This window comes from Pipistrellus kuhlii, unplaced genomic scaffold, assembly GCF_014108245.1.
Source record: "Pipistrellus kuhlii isolate mPipKuh1 unplaced genomic scaffold, mPipKuh1.p scaffold_m20_p_5, whole genome shotgun sequence".
NCBI classification, from domain to species: Eukaryota; Metazoa; Chordata; class Mammalia; order Chiroptera; family Vespertilionidae; genus Pipistrellus; species Pipistrellus kuhlii.
Window position 1 is genome coordinate 77,024,878 of NW_023425551.1, and position 13,355 is coordinate 77,038,232.

The 13,355-nt window shown below is 58.8% G+C and overlaps 1 protein-coding gene across 1 annotated transcript; it reads left to right on the forward strand.

Annotated features, from left to right (window-relative positions):
- The first annotated feature begins 6,512 nt into the window (after positions 1-6,512).
- Positions 6,513-13,231, forward strand: KCNK16 (potassium two pore domain channel subfamily K member 16). Its single transcript, XM_036414283.1, has 5 exons — positions 6,513-7,118; positions 9,752-9,866; positions 10,868-11,034; positions 12,015-12,180; positions 12,497-13,231. Exons 1-5 carry the CDS (start codon positions 6,906-6,908, stop codon positions 12,718-12,720), a joined length of 885 nt encoding a protein of 294 aa, XP_036270176.1. The 5' UTR covers positions 6,513-6,905; the 3' UTR covers positions 12,721-13,231.
- The last annotated feature ends 124 nt before the right edge of the window (positions 13,232-13,355 follow it).

Sequence of the window (13,355 nt, forward strand, 5' to 3'; positions counted from 1 at the left end):
AACAAGTCGAAAAGTCCCCTCTCCTCCACCGTATTCTGAATAAATCCCTATATTTCATCTGGGCTCATGAACTTGGTACATTTTTTAATCAAATTGCTTATTTAGACAAAAGGTACGTGCCAGGACCCCACGAAGTCTGCCTTGGTCCGTATCCTCATCGGCCCTCACTGCTGCTTTAGCTCCAAATCCTCTGAACCTCGGGTTTCCCATAGTGTGCAGAAGCCAGGAGACATAGAGGCTTCTTCAATACAGGGTGTCCACAGAGTCCCTCTTCAAATGTAGCTGTGCTCCTTGGTCCGCCCTCAGGAGGTCCCCCAGGGGGCCACTCCCTCACTGGGTCCACAGAGGCGCTCTTTTCCCGCAGGAGTTACACCCACCCCACTCAGGAGAGGGAGTTGAGGACTCAGAGGCTGTGACAGACACTGGCCGGGCCCTGCCCATGTCCCCAGCCAATGGAGTGCACGCACAGCCTCTGTGGACAGCCCCGCCCGGACCAGCAGCTTCCCATCTCCAGTACCTGTAGGTCTCCACCTGGAGTTTGCTCTGGCCATGGGGTCCTCGCAGCCCATTAGCAGGGGTTAACCTCCCTGGAACAGCCCTCCACCATGAGGGACAGGAGTTGGGGGGCAAGCAGCCCGGCTTCCTTGCTGCCCATGGGGAACCCAGAGGTCCTCAGAGGGGCCAGGCCCCAGGAGCCCACAGCGGTCCTCCGCTCAGCACACCCTGCGTGGCTGCCTTCCTCTCCTGCCTCTCTTCCCACGCCCTTGGGGGTCTTTGTCTGGAACCTGCTCCTGGTGAACTGCTCTGTAGAGGGCTGCCTGGGAAGGCTCACGGGTAATTTGCCTTAATTATCGTCAGCTGAACTCAAGGCATAGGCAGAGCCACACCTTGGAAACATGTTTCCCCAAGATGGAGGACATGTCAGCCTGGCCTTCATATCAGCCCCGGTGTCGGCAGGGGCGGGACTAGATACGTAAATCCAGGCATGGGGCCTACTTAACATGCAAATAAGTTGGTGTTACTTTCTGGTATTAGGGTATAAAATAAATGTCCTGGGAGGGGTTGTCATTGTCTTCGTCTTCTTCCTGCCTCTTCAGCCAACAGGATGGTGGTCCACCCAGCTTCCAGCTTAAAATCTATCTCTGTGTCTTCTCTCTTTATTTCTAATATTTCTCAATCCCTGGCCGCCTCCACTTAGAACCGGTTTGTTCATCTCTCTTTCCGTGCAGGACGTGGAAAAGGGAAATCCCCCGCCATGTCAGGCCCCCACACTGCTCGTGCCCAAATTTTGCCTGAGGATCTGCTCTAAACCTAGTCAGGCCAGGGCATCAGTTTCAGAACCTGGGGTGGGCTCCTGCCACCAAGCTCTCTGCGCTGGTGAGAGCGAGTCCGCCACCTTCAACCAGAGCCCTGGCTGTGCCACACGCCGAGCTCAGGGGGGTTTCACCTGGGGAGGACTCTTGCCGCTTCCAAACCATTTCCAAACAAGATCAATAAAGGCCGGGCGGTTGGTTTTGAGCCTTTCCCTGCCGTCGCGCCTCAGTGTCCCCGTCCTCTCTGCTGTCGCCTCTGCTGTCACACAGTTGGGCTGGACATCCCCTGGCATCGTACTCTGGCCATGAGGACAGTCAAAGACCCACCTGGCACCGCCCCTGCCTCCGCACAGGGCTCCCTTCACCCCTCTCCCCAACACCCCACCCCCCTACCCCCCTCACTACCCCCCGCCCCCCGTGGGGAGGCCCGAGCCCAGACCACCACGTGCAGAGTCGTGGCCGAGGCCCGTGGTGCCATCCGCGAGGCCCTCGGTCAGGGCCACAGGGTCTGAAGCCCAGCTCCTCTCCCCTGGCCTTCCCCTGGGGGACACACGGGGCCAGGTGGGCCTTATCTCCTCCCCTGGTTCCGGCTGGAGCGTGCTCTTTCTCATTTGCATGGATATGTGCACATTGAGTGGCTCCGTAAGTGAATGCCGATGTCGGATGGTGGCGGGGGGGGGGGGGGGGGGGGGGGGGGGGGGGGGGGGGGGGGGGGGGGGGCGGGGGGGGGGGGGGCCGGGGGGGCCGGCCTGTCCCTCCCTTATCTCGGGGCTCATCCAGATGGAACGAGGCTCGGGCCCGGCAGCTCTGTTTACTCTGCCTTCTCTGCCCACTGTACACGGAATTGATCGGGGGTTGTTTTTCCCCCTTTCCCTCCAATCTCCTTGTTAGTTCAGCCTCAGGAAGCCCCTTATCGCTGCAGATGTCAGGCCCGCTCTGCCATCAGCCCGGCCGCGGCAGACTGTCCATTAATTGATTTTGCCCTCCCCTCTGTGGAAGCACAAGTCAGCGTGGCCCATTAGCAGCAATAATTCCCTGAAAGGGATTATAAATCATGACCTATGTCCATCGGCCACTCACAGCGGAGGGGTACCCGCATTGGGGTGTCGGTCGGGCAGGGAGCTGGGCCGGAGGAAGGGAGAGGAGGCCCTGCAGGCTCACTCCTAACCCCTACACTGACGCTCCTCAGGCCACAGCCAGCCAGGAGCAGCTCAGGCCGGGCACAAAGGCCTCCATCCCTGTGAACTGAATGAGTAAAGGGAGGGAGGAAAGCGGGGGCACCCTCTAGGGGGCAGAGGGTTTTGAGAACCTCACATGGACCCCCACACACCAAGTCCACATTCTGTTACCGTCCTTCGGCTCTGTGGCCTCGGGTTTTCAGACCCCCGCCGTCCCCTGGCTAGCAGCGCCCTGAGAAAGACTCTGTCCCCGCTGGTCTTTGAAAACCTGAGCGGGAGAGGAGAGAGCAGAGAGGAAGAGGCGGGGGAGAAAGAGTGGCCATGAAAGGGGAGGTGGCCACAGTCTGGCACAACGTTGCCGGCACGTGGCAGGTTCCCTGTAGGGACAGTGTGGCCCCCTTATCTGATGGGGATACCATGATGGTGCCAAATCCTCCGTATATACGTTCTTTCCTGTAGGTACTCGCCATTTCACTTAAAGGAAGCATTCACAGCTCTCTCTGGCACGTCCACACTGCCAGCACCACCACGCTTTCCCTTTGGGGCCGTTATGAAGTAAAGAAGGACTATTTGCACACAAGCCCTGCAGTACTGTGACAGCCGACCTGATAACCCAGACGGCCACGCCACTAAGTGACTAAGGGGCGGGCCACGGCCTGATGACGTGGGACCAAGGGAGGATTTGCATCCCCGTGGAGGGAGGGGGACGGTGACAGACTTCATCACGCCTCTCAGAACGGTGCCCAATTTAAAACGTGTGGATTGTTTATTTCTGGGATTTTCCATGTAATGTTGTTAGACGGCAGGTGACCATGGGTAACTAACCCCGTGGAAAGTGAAGCCGCGGGGAAGGGGGCTACCGGAATCCATAACTGCGTGCTTTGCCCACAGGGAACCTGGTGCTCTCTGTGCCCAGGACCTGAGGGAGGCAGGGCTTCTGGTGGCTGACCCGCCCTCCCCCCATCCCCCCCATCCCGAGGTGACACCGCTGTCCTCGGGCCCATGAGCGCTCCCATGCGGGGAGTGCATGCTCTCGCCCCTCATTTCCTCCCGCCTAAGGACAGCCGCCGTGGCCTGTGGGCCGTGCCCAGCGCTGTGGAGGACTCTCGGGCTATAGAGGCTGCTAAGACCTTCCCGAGCTCCCCTTCCAGGGCCTCAGTGGCTAAGCTTCCTGAATGGCACCCGGAGAACTCTTCACATATGGAGCGTCTCCGGGGCAATAAAATAGGACCCGATTATCACACGGCCTTGCAGGTCTAACGACAACCCTTGCTCAAACCAGGAACTGGAAAGACTGTGGTGACAGGATGACAGTCAGCACTGTCGTCCCATTTCTCCAGAACACGAGGAGTCCTGGTCCAGGGTGAGCTGTGGCTCCCGATGCTTGCATCTGCCTCCAAGAGAAGCCCACAGCCCACACAGTGCGGACCGGAAGCTCAGGGGGTGAGGGGGCCTTGCCCAGGGCGGCTTAGATCCCAGGTGGCCTCGGGGGACCCTGAACCTGCAGGATCGCAGAGAAGGCGGCTGCCACCCCAGCCACGGCCCCACCTGGACCACAGGATGGGTGGGGTGCTGTGGGGGAGCCCCCGCCTGCCTTTGGCCCTCGTCACAGCCTAGGGATGTCCCTAAGGGGACATTTGTCCTTCTGGTTTGGCCTCGGAGCCGATGAAGAGCCCTGTGCCACCACTATTCTCTCCACTGTCCATGTGCTTGAAAACAGCCAAAGTCTCCTCCCTGTTTTTATTTTCTGTAAGTCATACCTTCCCCCTTCCCCCCCCATCTTCCTCCCTCGCCTCCTCCCCCCTCCCATTATAGAACCGTAGGTGCTTGTCCTGGACATGCTTGCGCCAGTGTCTGCCTCCCCATAGCCCTTCACATGACACCTGCACGTGGGGACAGCCACCCTCAGCCTGAGGCGGCCCACAGGCAAGGTGCTCCCGGACACACTGCCCCCTAGGGGATCTGAGCCAAGAGATGCCAAGAGAAGGGGCGCCTGGAAGCTGACACCACCCAGAGGCCCACCTGCTGGGAGGAGGGAAGGGGCCGGCTGAGGAGAGTGGGCAGGCATGTTAGCGGTGGGAGGGAGAAGTGAGGGTCCAGGCCTGGTTGTTCTGGAACCCGGGCTGCTCCTGGCTTCCCACCACGAATTATTCCAGTTACTTGAGCTACCTGGAGAGTGTTCCCGTTCCTTCCAACGCAAACTTAGAAAAACAAGCCTCACAGAGCCACTGGGATGTTCCGGAAAACCTAACAGTGGCCTAAACACAAGGCGTTCTGTTTCTGAAGTGAAAAGAGCTGGAGACAGGTGTGTGCAGGGGTCACATCGCCTCTCCCTCAAGGCCTCTCCCTCAAGGACACAGGTTCGAGCAGCGGGTGCAGTCACCGGGCATTCAGGAGAGACAGGGGGGGCCAGCGGAGGCCAAGCCCTCTGCCCCCACCTCCTTGGCCAGCTCTGCCCAGACCTAATTGGTCAGAGGTGGGCCACATGGCCACCCAGCTGCAAGGGAGCTTGGGAAGTGGGTGCAAGGGACACTGCCAATCCTCTGAGCCCCTCCCCGTCTCTGAGCCTCTCTCCCCACTTTAATGTGTTTTTGCTTCCAGTGGCCCTGCCTGCACTTGGGGCTCCTCAGCGGACTATCCACAGGCTCCCGGAGCCATGTCGCCTGCAGGTGGAAGCCAGAGGTGCCCGAAGGGCTGGCCAGGGTGGGGATAGGAGAGCCCAGCTCCCTGCCCCACTTGGGACTGACTGGGAGGTGCTGGACACGCCAGGGCTCCCCACGCACCAGCTGGAGGCAGCCTTGACTTACCTCCTGCTCATGCACAAACCCCTCAGGGCTGCTCCTGAGGGGACCCCGGTCTGCAAGCAGGAAGCAGGATAACTGTGATGGCGAGACCAGCCACGCTTCATTGCCTGGCCTGTCCTAACGTGGGGTTCTGTGGGCCAGGAAGGAAGCAAAGGCTGTTGGGCAGGCAATGCGAGGCATCTGCTGCCGCAGCTCATTACACAAACCACGAGTGGAGACACCAGAACCCTCGCACACTGCCGTGGAAAGGCAAAAGGGTGCGGCCACCTTGGAAAACCGTCTGGTGGGGCCTCAAAAGATGACACATGGAGTAGCCATATGGCCCAGCAATCCTATTCCTAGGAATATATCCAAAGGAATTAAAAACATGTGAGCACACAAAAACGTGTACGTGAATATTCATAACAGCGTGACTCATAACGGCCAAACGTAGACACAACCCAAATAGCTCTCAGCTGAAAAATGGATAAATAAAATGTTGGTCTAGCCAGACAATACAACATCATGCAGCCATGAAGAGGGATACAGAACCGACAGGCTGCCGTGTGGATGAACGTTACAACACTAAGCTAACAGAAGGAGGCAGACACCGAAGGCCACATACTGTGTGGCTGCGTTTGTATGAAACGTCCAGAGTGGGCGAGTCCACAGAGAAAATAGATGAACAGTTGCCAGAGGCTAAGGGGGCAGCTTCGGGGAGGGGGACTAAACGGTCCAGGGTTTCTCTTCGAGGTGGTGAAAATGTTCTCAAGTTGGCTGTTAAAAAGCATTCGATTGCGTACTTTACGTTTGTGAATGGTATGGTATGTAAATCATATGTCGATAAAACTATTACAAATACACACATACATAAGCAAGAAGACACACCGCTTCTGCCCACCCAGAGCCAGGACACACTCCAGCCTCGTCTTATTCACACGCGTATCTCAGCGACGCGGTGTCCTCTGAAGGCAGCCAGCTAAAGGCCTTCAAGCAGGGACAACTGTCAGCAAAGGCCTCGAGCAAACACTCCCGTGTGTCAGGAGCGCCGGCCCCTGCTGCTCCTGATGGGACTGTCGCTGTCTATTTGCTTTGCCCTGATTTGTCACCAGTTCACTCATCCTCGGTTCCCCCAATAGGCAGGTCAATTCTGCCCCTTTGGTAGCCAAGGCGACTGAGTATAAGGTTTACTCACACCCAATCTGATTTCTTCCCAGCTCCTAAGTTGGGGACTTGAATCGTCGTGGGTGAGAAGCTGGGGGCTGCTGAGGGGGCCACGCGAGCCTGGGCAGAGTGAGGAGAGCCTCAGATTTGGCCCATAAACCCCGTCCAGCTTGCAGGCAGAGGGCGAGGCAGATGACCTCAGCGAGACCCGGTAGTCTATCTGAGGGGTCCGGGCCACTTGCCGCTCTCCATGGAAAAAGAGGCCGGGCGGGGGGAGGCAGGCCTGTTTGCACTCGTGGCACTTAGTGCATCCAAGCTGAGCCGCGCTGTTCAAACAGACTCCCAGCCTCTGGACACCTGTGCCTGGGAGGGCGAGGCCGGCAGGAGGCCGAGTGCAGGTCCCCCAGCCCTGCCCGCAGCTCCTCCCCAAGCCAGCCCCGAGGCCCTGGCAGAGTCCCGGCCACACCATGCCCCACGCCGGGCTCTGCAGCTGCTGGGGCGGCCGGCTGCTGCCGCTGCTGCTGGTCTATGTCTGCTACCTGCTGCTCGGTGCCACCATCTTCCAGCTGCTGGAGAGGCAGGCGGAGGCTCAGTCCCGGGACCAGTTCCAGGTTGAGAAGCTGCGCTTCCTGGAGAACTACACCTGCCTGGACCAGCGGGCCCTGGAGCAGTTCGTGCAGGTGAAGGGGACACACTGCTGGGGAGGGTGGGCAGAACGGGGGTCTTTGTGATAGGTCCAGGGCCACGACCTGGCAACCGATGCCCTGTTTGCAAGCAGGGGGTGTGGGAACAGAGCCAGGGGAGACCTAGGTCCAGGCCTAAAACTGGATCTCTGTGACATGGGGCAGCAGGCTGGAAGCACTGCCTAAGCTGCCACTTGCTGCTTAGAAGCGGAGGTGCTGTGCAAATGTGCTCCTCCCCCACTCTGTGCTTCCCCACCCCAGCCCCGTGGCCACTGTGCTGACCACGCTCGGGCTGCGGCAGGTGGGGGGCACAGAGGAAGGGCAGGAGCGGCCGCCATGCTAACCCGCCCTGGCCTGGACCCTGGCGCTGGGCTTGGTGAGCAGTGGCAAGAGCGACAGAGCTCCACCCGCACTGGCCCATGGAAGGCAATCTCTGATGGTGGAGGGGGTCACCCCTGCCTGACTCCCTTCTGCTCCCCTGCACCAACTCGGGGGTCGCAACATGCTCTCTCCAGGAAACAAGGCAAAATGCCTTGTTGCTGAGGAAGGTACATGCACTGGAGTCTAGGAGGCAGAGAAAAGGACTACAGGGACACAAGCTGGTCAGCACCGCGATCGGTGGCATTCACTGAGCATTTACAATGTGCCTGACACAGCAGGGAGCAGGGTCACCGTGCGGGGCCCAGGGTTTTACAGGAGTCTCCTCGTAATCACTCTCGTCAGCACCATCCCCAGTCTGTAGGTGGGAAGTGCGGCACAGAGAGGTGGCGTGTGTTGGCCAAGGTTGCGCAGTTAGTGGCAGAGACAGAGCTGGCACTCGGGCCGGCTGCTCTTCACCACACAGATTAGCATAAGCGCCGGGCAGGACACAGGGGTGCAGCGGTTCTCATGTGTGGCCCCAACCAGCTGCATCAGCACCACCTGGGACAGCACCTGGGAGCGTGTCAGAAACACCAATGCTCACACCGCCCCAGCCCCACAGAGCCAGGGCGGGGCCAGCAGGCGGCCTTGCCAATGCCCACTCAGGATGGAGAGCAGCTGGCTATGAGGGGGGTGGGCTGTGAGACACCTGCCAAGGCCTATTCTTCACATCCCCACAGCACCCACATCAGGACTGGAACGGGTTTGGGAGCCTCTTAAGACTCCAATAGGCATGAGGGAGGAGAGGGGGGCCATGAGAGAGGCCCTGGAGCCTCCTGCTCCCTCAGCCCTGGGTTCGAGGCAAACCCAGGAGCCAGAGGCGTGCGAAGGGTTGGTAGCTCTGCAAAAGGAGGGGGAAGCCACAGGCATGGCTGCAGCTCTGAGGGAGCCAGGACATCCCTCTCGTCCTCAGCCTCCTCAAGAGGGACCTCACTGGCCAGGGGGTGTCTAGCTGGAAAGCAGAGAGAGATCTGGGATGAGGTTCTGAAGCGAGCGTGACTGCTCTGGTCACGAGGGAAAGCTGCACCAGGACCGCAGGCAGCGTCCAGGGAAGGAGGCCCTTGCCGGTTCACAGGCCTCTGTCTGGTGTCTCCACATGGGCTCTCAGAGAAGGACAGAAGGACCCCACTCAGTACCCTCGCTGACTTCAAGGACCTTCCTCAACGGGATGGAGTACGTCAGTGTGGGGCAGCTGAGTCCGGGGCAAGTGCTGTTCCCAAGAGGGAGGGTCTCCAGGGAGAGGGTATGTTCCAGAATATTCCATCTTGGACTGTCTAAGTGTGTGGGAAAGACAGGGAGGCCAAAGTCCACATGCAACGAGGCCAGTTCTGCCAAAGTGAGAAGAAGCAGACAGCCTGCGTCAGGGCGCCTAACGGCCTGTATCATGGGACCCCCTCCCCCTGGCCAGAGCTCCTGCACCCAGCCAGCAGGGAAACATTCCCACAGGAACTGGGGGCTAGAGCTGCCCCTCCCCCACCTTCTCTTGCCTGTCTTTGAGGCTCTACTAAGTGTCAGGCTGTGTTGCTGCCCCAGCACAATTCACAGCCACAGGGGAAGGGAGCGGGGAGGGAGCAGGGAGGGAGCCCCGCCCTATCTGAGAGAGCTAGACCCGAGATAGAGGGGCTCAGGCCTGACCTGCAGGGAGGGGTTCAGGTTCTGTAAACACACACACACACACACACACACACACACACACACGAGACCTGTGCCCTCCTCTGGTGGAATTTCTCCTGTAGCCTGGGCTGGCACTCACTAGAGGACAGCAAAGAGCAAGACTTCCAGCTCACCTGGACACACAAAGGACCATCAGCCCCGTTGGAAGGGCAGGCTCCCCTTCTCCAACACCGACCTCCCCACCTTCCTGATGGGCCTCCTACCCCGTGTTCCCCAGTAAACCCTTCCAGAAATATCCAACCTGAAATCTTCACCCTGGCCTAACAACACACTGGCATCTCACCCTCTTGGCCACACACAGCATCTCCCACCCGGTCCATTCCTTAAGCACCTTCTGCCTCCTGGGGCCCCTGCCCCTCCACCAGCCCACACTCACAAGCCTGGGCAGTGTGGCCACTCGGAGCCTTCGTGTCCTTGACCGTGCAAAGGAAACAAGACCATCTGAGAACCTCATTACGTGAGGTGACACGAAAGTGACCTCCTGAGTTCTGGGCACCAGCTGGTGCCATCAGCTCCCTCTCCCTGCCATCCCACAGGTCATCATGGAAGCCTGGGTGAAGGGTGTGAACCCCAAAGGCAACTCCACCAACCCCAGCAACTGGGACTTCAGCAGCAGTTTCTTCTTTGCCGGCACGGTCGTCACTACCATAGGTAAGGGCCTGGTGAAGGAGGGCTCCCCTGTCTAGGTTTGGGTTCCCCAAAAGCAGAGGCTGAAGCAAGGATGTGGTTCATCTGGGATGTGGAAAGTGAAACAAGGAGAAAGGGCAATAAAGTTTGCATCAATGAGCAGGTTACCGGCAGGGCAGCTGGGCTCACTGCAGACCCTCTGGGCTCAGTGCAGATCCTCTGAGCAGCCCCTGTGAGGGGCGAGAAAGCAGGATTCACTCTCAAACTTGGCGGGTTGAGAGTGAATCCTGGATGTATGAACTCTCCAGCACTTGGACCTGCCCACGGACCAAGGGAACTCTTGCAGCTGAAAAGCCTCTCGGGTGCAAGATGCAGGGAGTTGGAGGGAAGCCATCTGTGTGCACAGGAACTGTCTACAGGCTGCCGGTGCTGTGCCAGGGGCTCCGAGGGGCCAGGATACTGGGCATGTCTGCTGTACCCTTCAGCCAGACACCCACTCCGATCCTACAAGGAAACCCCAGACCCTCACTAACCCCATCTATTCAATTAAGACCAATTAAGTCCAACGCCTTCTTTGAGCTCTGGTGCCATGGGAGACAGGAAGGAGTGAGGGGGAGAGAGATTCATACAAACTTGGATCAGACCCAGACTCAGCCCTCAAGGAGCTTCCACTCCAATGGAAAGGATAAGATAAACACCAAAAATAACATGCCAGGCAGAGTAGATGAGTAGATAGGAATGACACAAAGCACTGTGGGACATCAGACCTACAAGGAAGATGAAGGGTGGTGGTCAGGAGGGTTTCCTAGAGGAAGGGTCACTTATGATGGGCCTTAAAAGACAAGCAGGAGTCTTACACTAGTAAACAGGGATCGTCCTAGCAGAGAATGAGACGAGTGTCCATGCAACCAGGAAACCTTCTCCTCATCCCCCAGTGGCCACGGAAGACCACCCAGCTCTGCTGGAGTCTGTGGGGGAGGCAGTTCTGAGCTCTCTTCCCCACATTCACTCCTCCTCCGCTGCAGGATATGGGAACCTGGCACCCAGCACCGAGGCAGGCCAGGTCTTCTGTGTCTTCTACGCCCTGGTGGGCATCCCTCTCAACGTGATCTTCCTCAACCACCTGGGCACGGGGCTGCGTGGTCACCTGACCACACTGGAGAGGTGGGAGGACCAGCCCAGACGCTCCCAGGTAGGCCCCACCCTCCTCCAGCCCTGCGGTGACAGATCCGGGTCAGGTTAATCCGTAGAAGCCAACACTGACCTACGGATTGTGGCCAGCAGGTATGAGGCAGGCACTGGTGGAAGGAAAGGATTGGGCAGAGGGAGAGGTTGAATGCCACGTGGCTGGGCAGACTTGGCCAACCCCTCACAGAGCTCTGGGGCATGGACAGGCCGTCGGAGGTGTCCCACAGCAGGCTGAAATGATCGAGATTTTTTTTTTAAATATATGTTTATTGATTTCAGAGAGGAAGAGAGATGGAGAGATAGAAACATCAATGATGAGAGAGAATCATTGACTGGCTGCCTCCTGCACGCCCCACACTGGGGATTGAGCCTGCCACCGGGGCATGTGCCCTGACCAGGAATTGAACCACGACCTCCTGGTTCATAGGTCGATGTTCAACCCCTGAGCCTTGCCGGCCGGGCATGACCAGGACTTTACACCCTGCCTCAATTAGGCACCGGGCAGCCTCCCTGTAGCTGCCACACATCCTGAAGGAGATGACAGCAGAATGCCACCTGCTGACAGCTGGTCAACATGGCACACCTCCATGGTCATCACAGAACTCCACCAAACTCCAGGCCACCCAGCATGCCCCAATACCCACCCCATTGGCCAGTCCTTTGCAAAGCCAGGCACACTAGCAGGACAAGGGAGGGGAGGAAGCTGGGAGGTTTCAGTGACAGTCCTCTGTCCCAAATCTGAGTCCTGGGGGACCTGTACTAGCCCAAAGGAATCTCTGGATTCCAATTGACCCACCAATGCAGCCCCTCTGACCAGATCTCCCCCTGACATGGAGATCCAGGCCCCACCCCAAAGGTCTGCAGGGCAGAAAAGGTACCCAGCTGTGACCCACTCCCACACCCAAATTTTCCCCAAACTCTCCCCCCATACAGTCTTGGGGTCTCCCACGTGGGCTCAGAGATGGACTGCCCCCCTCCCTCCAGGTCCTGCAGGTGCTGGGCCTGGCTCTGTTCCTGACCTTGGGGACACTGGTCATCCTGGTCTTCCCGCCCATGGTCTTCAGCCACGTGGAGGGCTGGAGCTTCAGCGAGGGCTTCTACTTTGCCTTCATCACTCTCAGCACCATCGGCTTCGGGGACTATGTTGTCGGTGAGGACAAGGCCTTCACATGCCTCAGGGTCAGGGACACCGGGATGGGGGGCTGGGGAGATGTCAGTGGGGGTGGCCCCTGAGGATCAGATGGCCCCCTGCTTTGTGGAGATGAATGATTTCTGAGGCTGCTGCGCATTCTCACATTCTCAGAAGCTGCTGGTCTGGAATCCATATCCTTTCCCCAGAGACCTCCATTGATGATCCTTGTTATGGGGAGATCTCAGGGCCCCAATGGATTTGGGGGAGGGAGGGAGAAGAGGGAGTGGCTGTGCCCTCAGATCCCTGGCATTTATTACATTACCTTCCCGGCCAGGCACGGACCCCAGCAAGCATTACATCTCGGTGTACCGGAGCCTGGCGGCCATCTGGATCCTCCTGGGCCTGGCATGGCTGGCGCTGGTCCTCCCGTTGGGCCCCCTGCTTCTGCACAGGTGCTCACAGCTCTGGCTGCTCAGCAGGGGCCTCCGCCTCAAGGAAGGGGGAGATCCTGAGGCCAATGGGCTCCCCAGACCTCAGAAGATCCCCACCTCTGCATGAGCCCCCACCCCAGTGGTCCGAGGAGCACCACTCAGCTTCCCCCGCCCTGCGCATGTGTTCTCTGGATTTCCCTCCCCACTCCTCCTCTCTCAGCCAGGGCTGATCTCAGGAGCTCACTGGAGAGAGAAAGGAGGGAGGAGTGTCCCCAAAAGTACCAGAATGGAGATGGGGAGACAGGATTATGACGGGTGGGTGTGAGGCGAGAGGGTGGCCATTGTCCCAGAGCCCCTGCTCTTTTCCCCTCAAAGGGGACCAGACATGGATCACTGTGGCCAGACCCCCACTGCCCTCCTCCCAGCCCCTCCCCAGAGATGCTGCAGGACAGCAAGCAAGGGTGGCTGTGCTTCTGCCTCATTGGAGACCTGCGCAGTGTTCGCTGGTCTGACCCCGCGATGTGTCTGCACTGAGTCAGGCTCTGGGAAGTCCCTGACCTCCATGTGCACTTATTGAGTGGAAGGATTAGCTAAGTAGAGGGGCAATCCCAACCCAGGACTCAAAATGCTATGACGAGAGCAAATGATAGCCCACGGGAACAGCTGGCAGGGAGGGGGAAGGGGAGTGCAGGGGTCTTAGGGCATCTCAGTGCAGACAGGATCTGCCCTCAGGGAGCTGCACTGAGGGGCAGGCAAGTGCCA

Bases quoted from the DNA above. Each gene is read 5' to 3' on its own strand.
- KCNK16 (XM_036414283.1), top strand. From the start codon at position 6,906: ATGCCCCACGCCGGGCTCTGCAGCTGCTGGGGCGGCCGGCTGCTGCCG. The intron at 9,867-10,867 runs GTAAGGGCCTGG...CCTCCGCTGCAG, and splicing joins CACGGTCGTCACTACCATAG to GATATGGGAACCTGGCACCC. The intron at 12,181-12,496 runs GTGAGGACAAGG...CTTCCCGGCCAG, and splicing joins CTTCGGGGACTATGTTGTCG to GCACGGACCCCAGCAAGCAT.